Raw genomic sequence first — 14,819 nt, 5'->3', positions numbered from 1 at the left:
AAAGTTCAAAAAGATCTATAGATCTAAAAAGAGGCTTCCAGATCTGGGTAAGAAGAAACGGCCTGATTCGAATGATCAGATCTCCGTGATCTGTGATGGTTTTAAATCTGCTCCGGGCTTCAGATCTGTCCAGATCTGATTTACAGATCTAGGTCTAGATTACAGACCTGGATTTTAGGTCTAAAGTTGCAGATCTGACTCTAAAATTGCAGATCCAGAAATTACCAGACTTCCGCCGCCATGTACGCACGCCCGTGGATTCTCACTCCGCAGCCGTGCATGTGCCGCCGCGGAAACCACCATCTGGGTTTTGCGCAAGAGACCTCCGCCATGCACTCGCACTCACGAGTCACCACTCTATCGCCGTGCATGCGCGCATCAGGCTACGCGCCAAACTTCAAGGTTGGGAATCCTCCTAATATCCCATATGGCTACGCGCCAAACTTCAAGGTTGGGAATCCTCCTAATATCCCATATGACTACGCGCCAAGGTTGGGAATCCTCCTAATATCCCATATGGCTACGCGCCAAGGTTGGGAATCCTCCTAATATCCCATATGGCTACGCGCCAAACTTCAAGGTTGGGAATCCTCATAATATCCCATATGGCTAGGCGCCAAACTTCAAGGTTTGGAATCCTCATAATATCCCATATGGCTACGCGCCAAACTTAAGGGTTGGGAATCCTCATACCATATGCTCACGCATCACATATGCTCACGCCTATTACACATGCTTACGCATCACATGCTCACACATGTCACAGTCTACACGCACGCGCACGCAACATCTGCGCGTGGCACATAACACAAAACCAAAGTATACGCGCACGCGCATGCAACATCTGCACGTGGCGCGGGACATAAAGTAGCTCGTAAGTCGCCTCACGCGCAGGCTTTTATATTCACACAGCTCATAAGACGCCTCGCGCGCAAGCTGTTGTTATTCTTACAGCCCGTAAGTCGCCTCACGCGCAGGCTTTTATTATTCACACAGCTCATAAGACGCCTCGCGCGCAAGCTGTTGTTATTCTTACAGCTCGTAAGTCGCTTCACGCGCCAGCTCAATTATTATTCTCAAAGCTCATAAGACGCCTCACGCGCAAGCTTTTATATTCACAGCTCGTAAGTCGCTTCACGCGCCAGCTCAATTATTATTCTCAGAGCTCATAAGACGCCTCTCGCGCGCAAGCTTTATTACTTTCACAGCTCGTAAGACGCCTCACGCGCAGGCTTTATTATGCTACAGCTCGTAAGACGCCTCTCGCGCGCAGGCTTTATTATTCTTAGCTCGTAAGACGCCTCACGCGCAGGCTTTATTATGCTACAGCTCGTAAGACGTCTCTCGCGCGCAGGCTTTATTATTCTTAGCTCGTAAGACGCCTCACGCGCAGGCTTTATTATGCTACAGCTCGTAAGACGCCTCTCGCGCGCAGGCTTTATTATTCTTAGCTCGTAAGACGCCTCACGCGCAGGCTTTATTATGCTACAGCTCGTAAGACGCCTCTCGCGCGTAGGCTTTATTATTCTTAGCTCGTAAGACGCCTCACGCGCAGGCTTTATTATGCTACAGCTCGTAAGACGCCTCTCGCGCGCAGGCTTTATTGTTCTTAGCTCGTAAGACGCCTCACGCGCAGGCTTTATTATGCTACAGCTCGTAAGACGCCTCTCGCGCGCAGGCTTTATTATTCTTTAGCTCGTAAGACGCCTCACGCGCAGGCTTTATTATGCTACAGCTCGTAAGACGCCTCTCGCGCGCAGGCTTTATTATTCTTAGCTCGTAAGACGCCTCACGCGCAGGCTTTATTATGCTACAGCTCGTAAGACGCCTCTCGCGCGCAGGCTTTATTATTCTTAGCTCGTAAGACTCCTCTCGCGCGCAGGCTTTATTATTCTTAGCTCGTAAGACGCCTCACGCGCAGGCTTTATTATGCTACAGCTCGTAAGACGCCTCTCGCGCGCAGGCTTTATTATTCTTAGCTCGTAAGACGCCTCACGCGCAGGCTTTATTATGCTACAGCTCGTAAGACGCCCCTCGCGCGCAGGCTTTATTATTCTCAGCTCGTAAGTCGCCCCGCGCGCCAGCTTAATTATTATTCTCAAAGCTCATAAGACGCCTCTCGCGCGCGGGCTTTACTATTCTCATAGCTCGTAAGGCGCCTCACGCGCAGGCTATATCATTCTCAGCTCGTAAGACGCCTCTCGCGCGCAGGCTTTATTATTCTTAGCTCGTAAGTCGCCTCTCACGCGCAGGCTTTACTATTCTCATAGCTCGTAAGGCGCCTCACGCGCAGGCTATATCATTCTCAGCTCGTAAGACGCCTCTCGCGCGCAGGCTTTATTATTCTTAGCTCGTAAGTCGCCTCTCGCGCGCAGGCATTATTATTCTCAAAGCTCATAAGACGCCTCTCGCGCGCAGGCTTTATTATTCTTAGCTCGTAAGTCGCCTCTCGCGCGCAGGCATTATTATTCTTAGCTCGTAAGTCGCCACTCGCGCAGGCTCTATTATTATAGCTCGTAAGCCGCCTCACGCGCAGGCTTCATTATTTTTACAGCTTGTCACCATCATGGGAAAAACCTCCCAAAACTCAGACAATAAAGACAAGGCCAAAGAAAAGGGAAAAAACCGCCTCACACCTTATAAAGTCCAGCGCTCCACCTAGACGCTTGCGCGCCCAGGAGCAACACTGGACTTGGGGGGCTTGTAGGGGTATGGTACTAAAACCCGGTTCTACGACCCTAAATCTATTATGTTTGGCTTATTTCATTGCATGGACTAATACAATGTTATTGGGCTGAGGGGGTTGTGTGGAGGTAACCCTAACTGGGCTAGGCCCATTAGGGTACCATGATGGTGGCCATGAGACTCTATATAAGGAGGTCTCCACCTCCTTATCAAAGGGAATGCTCAATAAGAGCCACCACCACCTTTTTGTGTCTGTGAACAAGAAATCCTGAGGATATCTTAGCAGTCGCCTCCACACCCCCGAAACCATTGCAGGTCCCAGCATGGCAGGTCACAGGCGCAGCCGCAGAAGAAGAAGATCAAGACGTGGTTCGTTCATCTCGAAAATCCGTGGAAACATCGTCATGGATCAGGTAAGATTCATTTCGTGATTCGACATATATCAATCAATCAATCATACCCAGTGAAGTCTCACCGACAGCAAAGCTATAAGTAGGGTCTGGGGCAGGGGCGGAGCTACGGCTTGAGCGCAGGGGACGCCGTACCCTGTGATAAAAAAAGAATTAGTGTTATATGTACGAAAAAATCCCAGCCGACCCCTGTAAAATTTTGACACCGACCCCTGCGAAATACTGAGAAAAGAACAAAAGATAGAAAAGAGTAGAAAAAATACTGACGGATATATTTCCAGCGATGTGGAGTTGCAGCGCACCTAAGAATTTAATTTATAGAAGGAGAAGTTGATATTAATTAATATTTTATTAGATGTGTACTTTGTCTTTTGTCTATACACCATACTTTTACTTCTGTCCTTTCTAATTTACTTTTTTTTTCTTTATTTCTAATGATGAAAGGACATAAACTATTTAAAACAAACTTAAAGTATTGTTTTTATTCTTGAGTTATACATAAGTTTTTTTAGCTTTTCTTTTTATTGAATTAGCTTATTTTTATTTACATTATTTTTTTGTTATCTTATTATTTTATATATTTGACTCAACATAATATATATATATATATACGTTTTTGCTTTCTCGTTGTGTTTATATAGAGTTTATTCTGATTTTTATCGCATACGTAAATCATTGTGTTTCAATGCGTCTTGTGATTGACGTAATATTGTTTTGTATTTATAACCTTTTTTGTTTTATCTTTCTTCTTATGTGACGCGACCCGAATAAACACACACACACACACATATATATATATATTCAACGACAGACAACCGATTCTCAACATTCCCGACCCCTGTGAAAAAAATTTCTAGATCCGCCACTGGTCTGGGGAGGGTGGGATGTAGGCACACCGTACCTCTATCCAAAGGGATAAAGAGGTGGCTTCTAGAGAGACCCTCGGCTCTAAGTACATATGTATGGAGCAAAACAAAGGAAATCGAAGTTCAACAGTTATATAAAGAACTAATAATAATAATAATAATATGTATGAAGCAAAACAAAGGGCATCAAAGTTCAACAGTTATATCTAAACTAATAATAATAATAATAATAATAATAATAGTAATAGTAATAGTAATAATAATAATAATATATGAAAGGGAAATACCATTATGGTATGTGACCTAAATAAGTTAAGTATAATCCCTAAGGTATTCATTTATTCTTAAAAATCCTTAACTTTAATTCTGTTTCTCCAAAGATTCTTATCCTCAACCATGTCCTCAGAGAGATCATGCCTAATCCTTTCATCCCAAGTCAATTTAGGTCTCCTCCCCTCTATAGTGAGGTTCAGGTCTATCAGATCATGCATAATCCTCTCATCCAAGTATATATATACTAGCTTTTGAACCCGTGTATTACACGGGATTTATCAAATGATAAAAATAAATAAGTTCTGTTATAGTAAAAAAAATAAACAAAATGAAAGGTAAAAATAAATTAAAAAATTATGTAGGATATATTAATTGTGATTCTTAAAATACTTTTCATGATTGAAATTGCGTGTAGCTTAACATACCATATAATAAATCTAAAAGATTCAGTGATGATGATAAACCGAGTTGCTATAAATGCAAGTGCCTACACAGGCCTTTGAGGCTATATTAGTTTTTATTAAAGTTGTTTTGAAATGAACAAAAGTCACCATTTTTTAAAAATGATCCATATGTATTCGATGATTATCTTATGTCAGATCAGAACGAAACATGTGATACAGTTGTAGTCCGAAATGCGACAAACACAATTTGGTAATAGGATTGCATGTCCAAAAGGTGTCTTCACATTAAACGCAACATGTGGCACAAAATTTGTATACAAAGAAGTATTTTCAAATTTGTAAACATCATTTTAAGGTCTCATTTACCATGTAAATTAATGTATTAGACAAAATAAACAATTTATGAATTATAAATTTTTCACGTTTCACGACTTATAAAATGCATCTTCTTCATGTTTCACTATGTGTACTACACATGATGGATAACATGAACTTAATGTAATTTTTCGTGTAACAATGTTTAAAAGATGATAATTAATGTACAGTATAATGTCATCAGATTACATATATGCACATCTAAATATATACTTTATGCAATGTTGAAAAACCACAACCAACCTAATAATTGATTATGTTTAGCATCAATTCTTCTTGAATGGTGATTATAAACGTGGCATTTATACACCTTTAAATAGTTAAATAAAATCCATCTAACGATTCTATAACCCAATTGATAAAATGGTTTTGACTAATGGATAGTTAAGATGAATGAGATAAGATATTAAGAATTATGATGAAAAATTAGGCTATGAGTGAATGTAGGCTTGACACCTAAGCGTCAACACTTTGTTTTATTAGTAGAGTAACATAAGATTTGTTTTGTTGAAATTGATTATGTAATAAATGTTTATGAAATAAAAAAACGAAATTTTACAGTTTCCAAAAATCAAAGAATTCGGTTTTATAACTTTTTAGAAAAAAATCTAAATTACAGGACTCCAAATTTCTTTAGGTATAACTGATTATTGTTTCAATGCTTAAAAGTTTTTTTAGAGTGACTACGTTTATAATTTTAAATTAAAGATACAAAATTAATAATCGCAATAATTGGAAATTTAAATTAAATAGCATAATCAAAAATTTATATATATGAAGTGAAATGTCTCGCATAATTCAAACTGAATTCATAAGTCCTTATTGTTAAAACATGTGTTATCTTTAATAAAAAGTAATGTATGCATTGAGCAAAATTATGTTTTAGGCTTTATACTATTGTAAATAGTTATTAATGCATGCATTATATCTTGAGATGTAACTCATGGGTCAAACCATTTTTACTAATGACCCATGGATAGCATGGATTAAGAAGAATAGAGATTAGAATATTAGTATGAAATTTAATCTAGAAATGAATGTGGTTAGAACACCTATGCATTGTTATTTTTGTTTATTAGTATTTTAAGATTTAAGATTTAAGATTTAAGATATATATAGAGAGATACATTATTAATTTACAACATAAAAATAATAATAATAAGTTACCTACCAAGCAGATGGCTTATTCCTTGATCAAACGCAGTGCTCCTCATCAGCAGGTATCGATCTATGTTTGTTGTATGCATTTGTTATCGATTGACGAGTGTGTGTTTTCAATTGAATAATAATTGCTTTAGCTTTTGCTTTTGATTTTGATTCAGGGTCTAACATTGCAACCTAGACGTCAGATTCATGTACAGCCTGGACTCCGAGAGCAAGCTGTAAGTACTTATTATTATTATTATTATTATTATTATTTCAATAATTCAATCTGCTCATCATTTACATGTGTAATGTGTATGTGTGGTCGGTTAGGTTAAGTTCAGGATTCTAATTTTACGTGTTCGAGCCCTAATTCGGTTCATGATTTCTAGTCTAATTATTAATAAATACAACTTGTTGAGTTAGTTAGTTAGTTAGTTAGTTAGTTAGTCAATTCATAACAAGTAGCAGTTTTTTTTTGGAACGACGACTTTCTTTTGTGTTAGGCCACCGCAGTCTCCAATTTGGAGAACCCCATTGCCCCGCTCTGGCCAGACTATGTTGTCTTAACCGGGCCCACGCTGGCATCAAAGTTTGGCTTAGGCATTCCCTCGGGAAACCATACCGCCGGCCGCCACTTGACAGCTTTTTGCCACCACAAGAGCATAACTCTCCGGCGTAACACACCGGGGGGGGGGGGTTACAAAAACCCGGGTGGGCTAAGGATTCGAACTGACAAGTGACAACTTCGCAAGGCCTAGCTCAAATCCTTCATTGCCATAATCCACCAAAAGTGACACAAGTGGGGATAACAAGTAGTAGTAGTTAGTTTAGAAAATGAATTAATATAAGTTTAGAGGGTATAAATTATAATGAATGAGTCCTTATACCATGGAAAGCTAAGCTTAGCTGCGTATTATGAGTAAAATCGCCAGTCCCTCCCTGTATAGCATCACGTTACTTTTGTTTCTTGTTTGTTTTTGCTACTTTCTGCGATTTCTCAAGGTAATCACAATTCTAATTTCAAAGTTTTTAAGAAACTTTCATGGTTATTTAGCTTGGTTTAATAATACTTTAATGTGTGTGTTTTGAAGATTGGCAATCAAGATTTGTTTGTTTAATAAAATCGATGTTTTATGTTTGCCCATTATAGCTACCAAACATCGATTTCAAGGAGTAAAGATTTTTTTTTTATTGTTTCATAATGTTGTATAAACCACCCAAATCAGTCTTTATCTACATAGCATGGTTAAGAAACATTAATATCTGACTTAAGGGAATGTTGGGATAGAGGATATGTGCAAACATTGTATCTCATATACTAGTCCGTACCTATCTAGGTTTGATAGAGGTCGGAGGGGGCCCGGATATGGAGGTGGTGGGTTTCGCTGCCATGTGGACGGAGAAGCTTACCAAGCCGGTGAAAAAAAAAACCACAACTATAGACACCATTGCATAATCTCTTGCGCATCTTACCCGAAGTAATTCAGGATCCCCTCAGCCTGCAGCGTTGATCTAAGTTGATCACTTGGGGACTGTGATGTTGTGGATTCTTGCCCCGATGTTGTGGATTATTGCCCTGATGTTTTGGATAATTACCCTCTCGGGTACCACCCAAGAAATCCTTCAAAATGATAACTACGGTCGATATTATGTTCAAGATATTTTGTAAGATATTATGTAGGCGATCTCAATAATGGCTAGTTACCTTCAATCTATACAAAATATCTTGAACAACATATCTACAATAGTCGGAATTATGAAGGATTTCTTGGGTGGTACCCAAGAGGGTAATGATCCACAACATCAGGGCAATAATTCCATAATTCCCAACGATAGGACAATAATCCACAACACCAGGTCAATAATCCACAACATCATGGTCCCCAACATCACGCAGGTGATCAACTTAGATCATCGGGTCAGGCGAGGATCCAGGAGTACTTTGGGATAGGTGTGCAAGAGATCGTGCGATGGTGGCTATTGTTGTGTTTTTGTTTTCACTACCCCCCCCCCCCCTTTCCAACCTTTATTAAACCTAGATTAGTATGGATTAATATACAAAATCCGATGTTTATCCTCAATCCCAACATTCTCTTACTCACGTTAAATTAAGATCTGGATATTGATGCTGAGTATCTGATTTAATGTGGTTTTCTTTTTTGAATATTAACTTCTTATGCCATGGAATTGGAGCCCTAATTCAGTTTATGATTTCTCGTTTGTTTTTATTCGTCTATTTACTGCTCTGCAAGTCTGTCTTCTAATTCAGAGAGAAGTGTCTAAACAATCAGTTTTGGCTCTTTTGGGCATAATATTTGACACTTTGACACTTGTTTGCAGAAGTATAACCGATTTTGCTTAAGAATGTTATGTTTTTTTTTAACAAGAACTTATCACACATGGTGCACCTAAGTATAATAAACATCAAATAACCATAGTTTTAGCAGAATGTCTGGTAAAAAGCTAGCTTTGATGGCCAAAGTGTAATAAACAGAACTTTCTGATCTAGTTTATTCATCAACAAGTTGTAGTTCAACACGTAAACTAATAGAAGTTTGGAGGGTATTATGCCATGGAAAGCTGGCATATTGCAAGTAAAATTAGTCTACATGTCTAAAAACACAAGTCTTCTAATTTCCAAGTTCTTGCCTGATTTTGCTAAAATCGATACCGGCAACTGTGAATTGTGATTTTAAGGGTTCGTTGCCATTTCTCTTGGCAATCACAAGTCTTCTAATTTCCAAGTTCTTAGTTTTATAGTTTAGCGTCTATGGAGGAAGCATTCAAGGTTATTTAGCAAGATTTAGTGTGTATTTTCAACATTGGCAATCAAGATTTGTTTGTTTAATAGAATTGATGTTTTGTGTTCGGCCATTATAGCTACCAAACCCCGTTTTCAAGGAGTATATTCTTTTATTGTTCCATACTGATAAATAAACCACCCCAATCAGTTTTTGATCAACACTGTGTGGTTAAGAAGATTTATGTTTCTATATATTTAACCGTAACTTCTTGGAAACTCGCATGTAATCTACATGTCTAAAAACATGTGAAAATATATGTTGCAGTCCACAGTTTATTATTTTAGATCTCATCTGTTTACTTCTTCCCTATGGCTATATTCTTTGTAACAAGTTTTGTAACCTTCTCAACTTTGCTTGAAATTTACAAGAGATTAATGATTCCATGTCCACTTAGGAATCCTTGCACTCACTAACTTATTGTATCTTCTAATTATTTAAACTTTAAAGTGATTCATGGAGATTATATTTGCTAATCTTTCTTACTGTGCATGCTTGTTTTGCATTTAAATCTGCACAACTGTTGCCATACTCATGTTCAGTTTATAGCAGCATGTTCTTAAAGCTTGTGTGATAATTGTTGTTTTTAATCTGCAACCAAAAAAGATTCGTGTTAGTTCATGGAACTGAAAAGGTACCTGTTTGACATGCAAAAGTCAAGCATTTTTTTCTGAATGGAGTGACATTTACCGAGATTCGGTTCTCTTACTTTTGTGCTCCAGCTCTCCAATATCTCTTTAAAATAACCTCATTACGCTGCAGCTTTTGGCTAAGGATCCAGCACTAGAGCGCTTCAAATCATATAGGAAAAGTGCCTCAAGCATCAGAAGAATCGGTGATTACCTCACTATTGCTGTGGTAGCTGGTATGTCAATCCTAATTGAAAACAATGTTTTATATTTCTAGGTGTAGTGATGCAAGTAAGGGCGTTACAGTTACACGATACATAACTATTTGAAATACTATACATCCAGCTTGAAATGCATACATCTGCCATTTTGCTAGAGGATTATGTAATTTAGCCTCACAACTAGTGATGCTCTAAAAGACTAAAATTCTGTAATACCTACCCACTTGCTTAGGATTGGATCAAAAGGGATTGTTCTTTTACATGTCTTAACGAGTTGGGTTGACCCGTAATACTGCCAAAATGTTTTTTTATTTTTAATTTTTTTATTTTTTGCAAATAACTCTTTGGGTGTCTTTCGGCCAGTTTACTCTTAAAGCTATTTTTTAAAATATTATTTGTTTGACTTTGACCTGTTAAAGATGCATCAGAATAAGAATTGTATCTACATATGGCTACATTTGTTTATTATTTAGCCATATATTTACTTTCTTTTGTATTTAATTATGCTGAATACTATGAAATTTGTTCCAGGATGTTGCTATGAGATCTACGTCAGGGCTGTCACACGAGAAGAAGCACGTAAAGCTTTCAAATCCAAGTAGTAGCCCCATAAAATGGTTGTTGGTAATTACTGTTCCGTTTATGCAACCTAAAGATTGTCAATAATCTATGAGTAGGCAGTATTGTTAATTGTTCAAGTACAATATTTGTTTAAATGCATAAAAATGAATGGTTTGGAATCATCAGCATGGCTTGAATGCCTGATTACTGAAAGCTTTTGCATGTTTTTTTCCTTATGGTATATTGGTATCTTTGTTTAGAATTCTACATTCTTGTAAAATGCAGCTTCAAGTTCCATGGACCAAACAATATCAAATTGGTTTAAAACAAATTTAAACGCGATGAAAGTAACAAGAAGTCGGCATACACGTTCTATAATGTAAGAAGTCGGCGTACGTGTTCTATAATATAAATCTACAACAATACTTTATTTGAATACAACTTTGTTGATAAAATTGATAACATAATTACTAATTATAAAGAAAATACTAAAAATTAATCCTAGATCATTTGGAGTCTGAAGGAGAATCAATGGTTACTTGATAACGGGGTGCTAGCAGCAACGCTGGACCTCTACAAACCGTCACACCGGTGTCATGTCAGATTTCAAACTTCTCGCAAAAACTTCCACTTTCCTCCGCAACACTAAATCTCCACGAACCCGCTAAAAATATTATTAAAACTATATATATAATGTGTGTATGTGAGAGAGAGGACCCATTATTGTCTGCACAATCGTCTGCGGTAACAAACTTCACCCGAACATTGGTACCACAACACTCGACTCCTTGCTTCCCGGTCCGCCACATCACCACGGACCTCATGCATTGAGGCTCGTTGTAGATGCTCTCTGACATCATTCTAGACAACTCTTGTCATGGCTTGATTTAAATATTACTGTGACCAGAAGGTGTTCGACAAAATGCCTCAATGAAACCCGACCACCCGGACCGATATCATTCAAGACTATTCTTACTAAACATACAATCAAAACCTCACACACTCCAAAAAATCTCACTTCCCACAAAATGAACACAACTTTGAGGCTTAAAGTTAAAACCTTTAACCACTTATTCAACTTCACAACTTATCATACCTTCTGTTCATCACCAAAAACACTCAATAAACTACTAAATCAAAGACCACCATTGTCACAAATCAAACAAGTACATGCCCAAGTCATCACACATTCACTAGTCTCATCACATACCATATTAACTGACTCATTAATCCACTGCTATTTATCAAATAATAACCTCACCTATGCAAGAACATTATTTGATCATTACCCTAATTACCCCCCATCCATTTTGCTTTGGAATATTATGATCAGATCATATTCCAAACATCAAAACTCTCCCGACCCGATAAATCTTTTTCGCTTATTAAACGCCTTACAATATGAATTATATGATCATTCGGTTGTCCCGGACAAATACACGTTCACTTTCTTGATCACATCATGCACACACCAAAACACAGAGTTACATGGCATGATTATCCATGGAATTGTGATTAAAAATGGGTATTTAAGTGATTTATATTTAAGCAATGCTTTGATAAATTTTTATGCTGTTTTTAGCATGGTAGACAATGCGCGCAAGGTGTTCGATGAAATGCCTGAACGAGACGTTTTTTCGTGGACGAGTCTGTTAGGCGGGTACGCCAAGCAAGGGGAAATGGGAAAAGCCTCGGAAATCTTTTCCACGATGCCGGTACGCAATATGGTATCATGGGTTGTTATTATTTCGGGATTTCTTGATCACGGTAGGTACACTGACGCGCTTACATACTTTAATCATATGGTAAGGGAGTCGTGCGGTTCTTTAAAGCCGAATGAAGCGGTTCTTGTTTGTGCATTATCCGCGTGTGCTAGCCTCGAGGCTTTAGATCTAGGAAGGTCGATTCATGCATATATTATCAAGAATGGTTTCACCGAAAAGTCTAACGTCTCGACTGCTTTTATTGATATGTACTCAAAATGCGGGATCATAAACGATGCATATCAAGTTTTTGACAGTATTTCTCAACCGGATGTTTGCAACTACACGAGCATGATCTCAGGGTTCTCGGATCATGGTCAGGGTAGCAACGCTCTTCAAGCGTTCCATGAAATGATATCTCAAAACATCACTCCTAATGATATAACAGTTCTTGGTGTGTTAAAAGGTTGCAACCACTCGGGTCTAGTCGAAGAGGGTTCCTTGATTTTTAATAATATGTATCGGGTTTGGAACATTGGACCTAAAGTCGAACACTATGGTTGTTTTATTGATCTACTCGCTCGTGCTAGCTATTTGAGACCGGCTTTAGTTATTGCATTAAAAATGCCTTTAGATCCCGATATAGTTATATGGAGAGCGTTGGTTAGTGCGTGTAGGATTTATAAGGATGCGAGTCTTGCAGATAAAATTGTTGCATATGTCGAGCGAGGATATTGTTGTCGAATAAGTGGAAATGAAGTGCTTCTTTCGAACTTATATGCTTCTTTAAGCAAATGGGAAAGAGTTAATGAAGTGAAAAATGTAATGAGCCAAAAAGAGAATAAATTAAGATCAAAAGCAAGCATTGGATGTAGTTGGATTGAAGTGAATGGTGATGTTCATGAGTTTCGAGTCGATGATCAAGTGCATCCACAGATTGAGACGTTAAATGATGTATTGAAAAGACTAATATTAGACGGGAAGTCTGAACTTATGTTTTACAACTGATTATCTTATTATTTTTTTTTTGTGTAAGATATTAACTAAAATTTGTTAAAAAAAACTATTAATTACAAGATTACAATTGATTATGTCACATAGTTTATATTTATTTTTTATTATTTTTTTAGTGGGTCTTTCAACATGTTTTGTTTTTATGGATATTTGAACATGTTTAGAAGCATGCAAATGGTGTAGCACAATTTTCATTATTATCTTCCTCCATAAAGAAAACACCACTTGATTACTTTCTTCCCCAAAGCCCCCCTCTCTTTAAGGCTGTTTTGCATTTAAAAGAAATAATAATAATCATACTTTTAAACTTATACATCACTATTTAAAAACTTTGACCGGTATACCCTTACAATATAGGGTAGCGTAGGATCTTCATACAACACTATGGATCTTTACACACTATCTTTTCGTCTATACGGCTCGTAGGCTATACGAGTCGTATAGGATCTGAGTTGTTGAAGACCTATACGACTCGTATAGAGCTATACGGGTCGTATAGTACCTGAAAAAGTTGTTTTGTGTGTCTTCTCTGTACATTTGCTAGTCATGTGTGTCCTATACGACCCGTATAGCTTATACGAGCCGTGTAGACCTGTATAGTCACAATAGGTGTGATGTATGGAGATCACATCCCTATAGGATTTGAGGGAGTAAAAAACTTCAGGTATATTTGTAATAATGTGCATGAATCGAATCTTTAGTGTATAAATCTTTTTTTAAGATGTAACATGTTATCTATAAGTGGACGGCTCACATAGGACATCCGCTCTTTTTGACTAAGTGTAGTGGTTTAACTAAAAAGTGAAAAACGTTTTGTCACGTAGACATAGGGGCCCAACCCAATCATCCTCTCAAGCCCGTTACATTACTGCCTTAGTAGTTAGTACCCATAGGAGCTTTGTTGTCTTTGGCGCCCAGGTGTAATGGTTTGGCTGAAGGTTGACGGTGTTAAGTTGATGAGATGGCTTGGGTAGTTAGTACCCATAGGAGCTTTGTTGTCTTTGGCGCCCAGGTGTAATGGTTTGGCTGAAGGTTGACGGTGTTAAGTTGATGAGATGGCTTGGGCCGTCACACCGCAACATCCGGTCTTATTCACTTTTTATTATCTTACATATTTCATTTCTCACCTAATTTCCGAACAAATTTCACTTTCTCTTTTCTCAATTTAGATGGCACATTAGTTTCGGATGTACACAAACATCTTTATCTCTAATTAATTATGTAAAGAAATTAAAGTAAAATCTAGCATTGCCTAGAAAAAGAGATTAATATATGTGGGGGCAATGAATAATGATGAGTTGAAATATATATAGAATATTTATGATTATGATTATGATTATGATTACAACGTTGGAGTGTGATTATTACATCCGCTTCTTCATCAAATATTCCAAGAACCCACCATTCTCTCACGCCCCTAAACTTTAGATTATTAATTATTTAAAGGGAATATTTTATATAATAGTAACCAACTTTCAAAAGTGTTTCAATTATGTCACTCATATATATATTTTTTTTCAAATTGGGTCACTAAATCTTCAAAAAATCAAGTCTCATCGATTTTTGTGTGCGTCAAGAAAGAAATTGAGAATAAGATGTGGGGGTCGAAAAATGCAATATATGTAGTTATATTTAAAAAAAATTTAAACGTTAATTATTTTAAATTTCAAAAATAAAAAATAAAATCCACATCGCTACCCAACATCAACATAAAAAAAAATAAAAAGATTT

The 14,819-nt window shown here is 37.5% G+C and overlaps 2 protein-coding genes across 2 annotated transcripts; both read left to right on the top strand.

Annotated features, from left to right (window-relative positions):
- The first annotated feature begins 6,186 nt into the window (after positions 1-6,186).
- Positions 6,187-10,507, top strand: LOC143565107 (succinate dehydrogenase subunit 7B, mitochondrial-like). The gene is made up of 4 exons (XM_077052184.1): positions 6,187-6,233; positions 6,336-6,395; positions 9,723-9,825; positions 10,342-10,507. The coding sequence occupies exons 1-4, from the start codon at positions 6,192-6,194 to the stop codon at positions 10,410-10,412; spliced, it is 276 nt and encodes a 91-aa protein (XP_076908299.1). The 5' UTR covers positions 6,187-6,191; the 3' UTR covers positions 10,413-10,507.
- A 344-nt stretch (positions 10,508-10,851) lies between these two features.
- Positions 10,852-13,095, top strand: LOC143565106 (pentatricopeptide repeat-containing protein At2g20540-like). The gene has a single exon (XM_077052183.1). The coding sequence runs from the start codon at positions 11,400-11,402 to the stop codon at positions 13,080-13,082; it is 1,683 nt and encodes a 560-aa protein (XP_076908298.1). The 5' UTR covers positions 10,852-11,399; the 3' UTR covers positions 13,083-13,095.
- The last annotated feature ends 1,724 nt before the right edge of the window (positions 13,096-14,819 follow it).

The sequence above is a fragment of the Bidens hawaiensis genome, unplaced genomic scaffold (assembly GCF_021521415.1).
Source record: "Bidens hawaiensis isolate Kalapana, Puna unplaced genomic scaffold, B.hawaiensis_p1.1 tig00022287_1, whole genome shotgun sequence".
Lineage (NCBI taxonomy): Eukaryota > Viridiplantae > Streptophyta > Magnoliopsida > Asterales > Asteraceae > Bidens > Bidens hawaiensis.
This window is presented reverse-complemented; position numbering and strand designations above follow the sequence as displayed.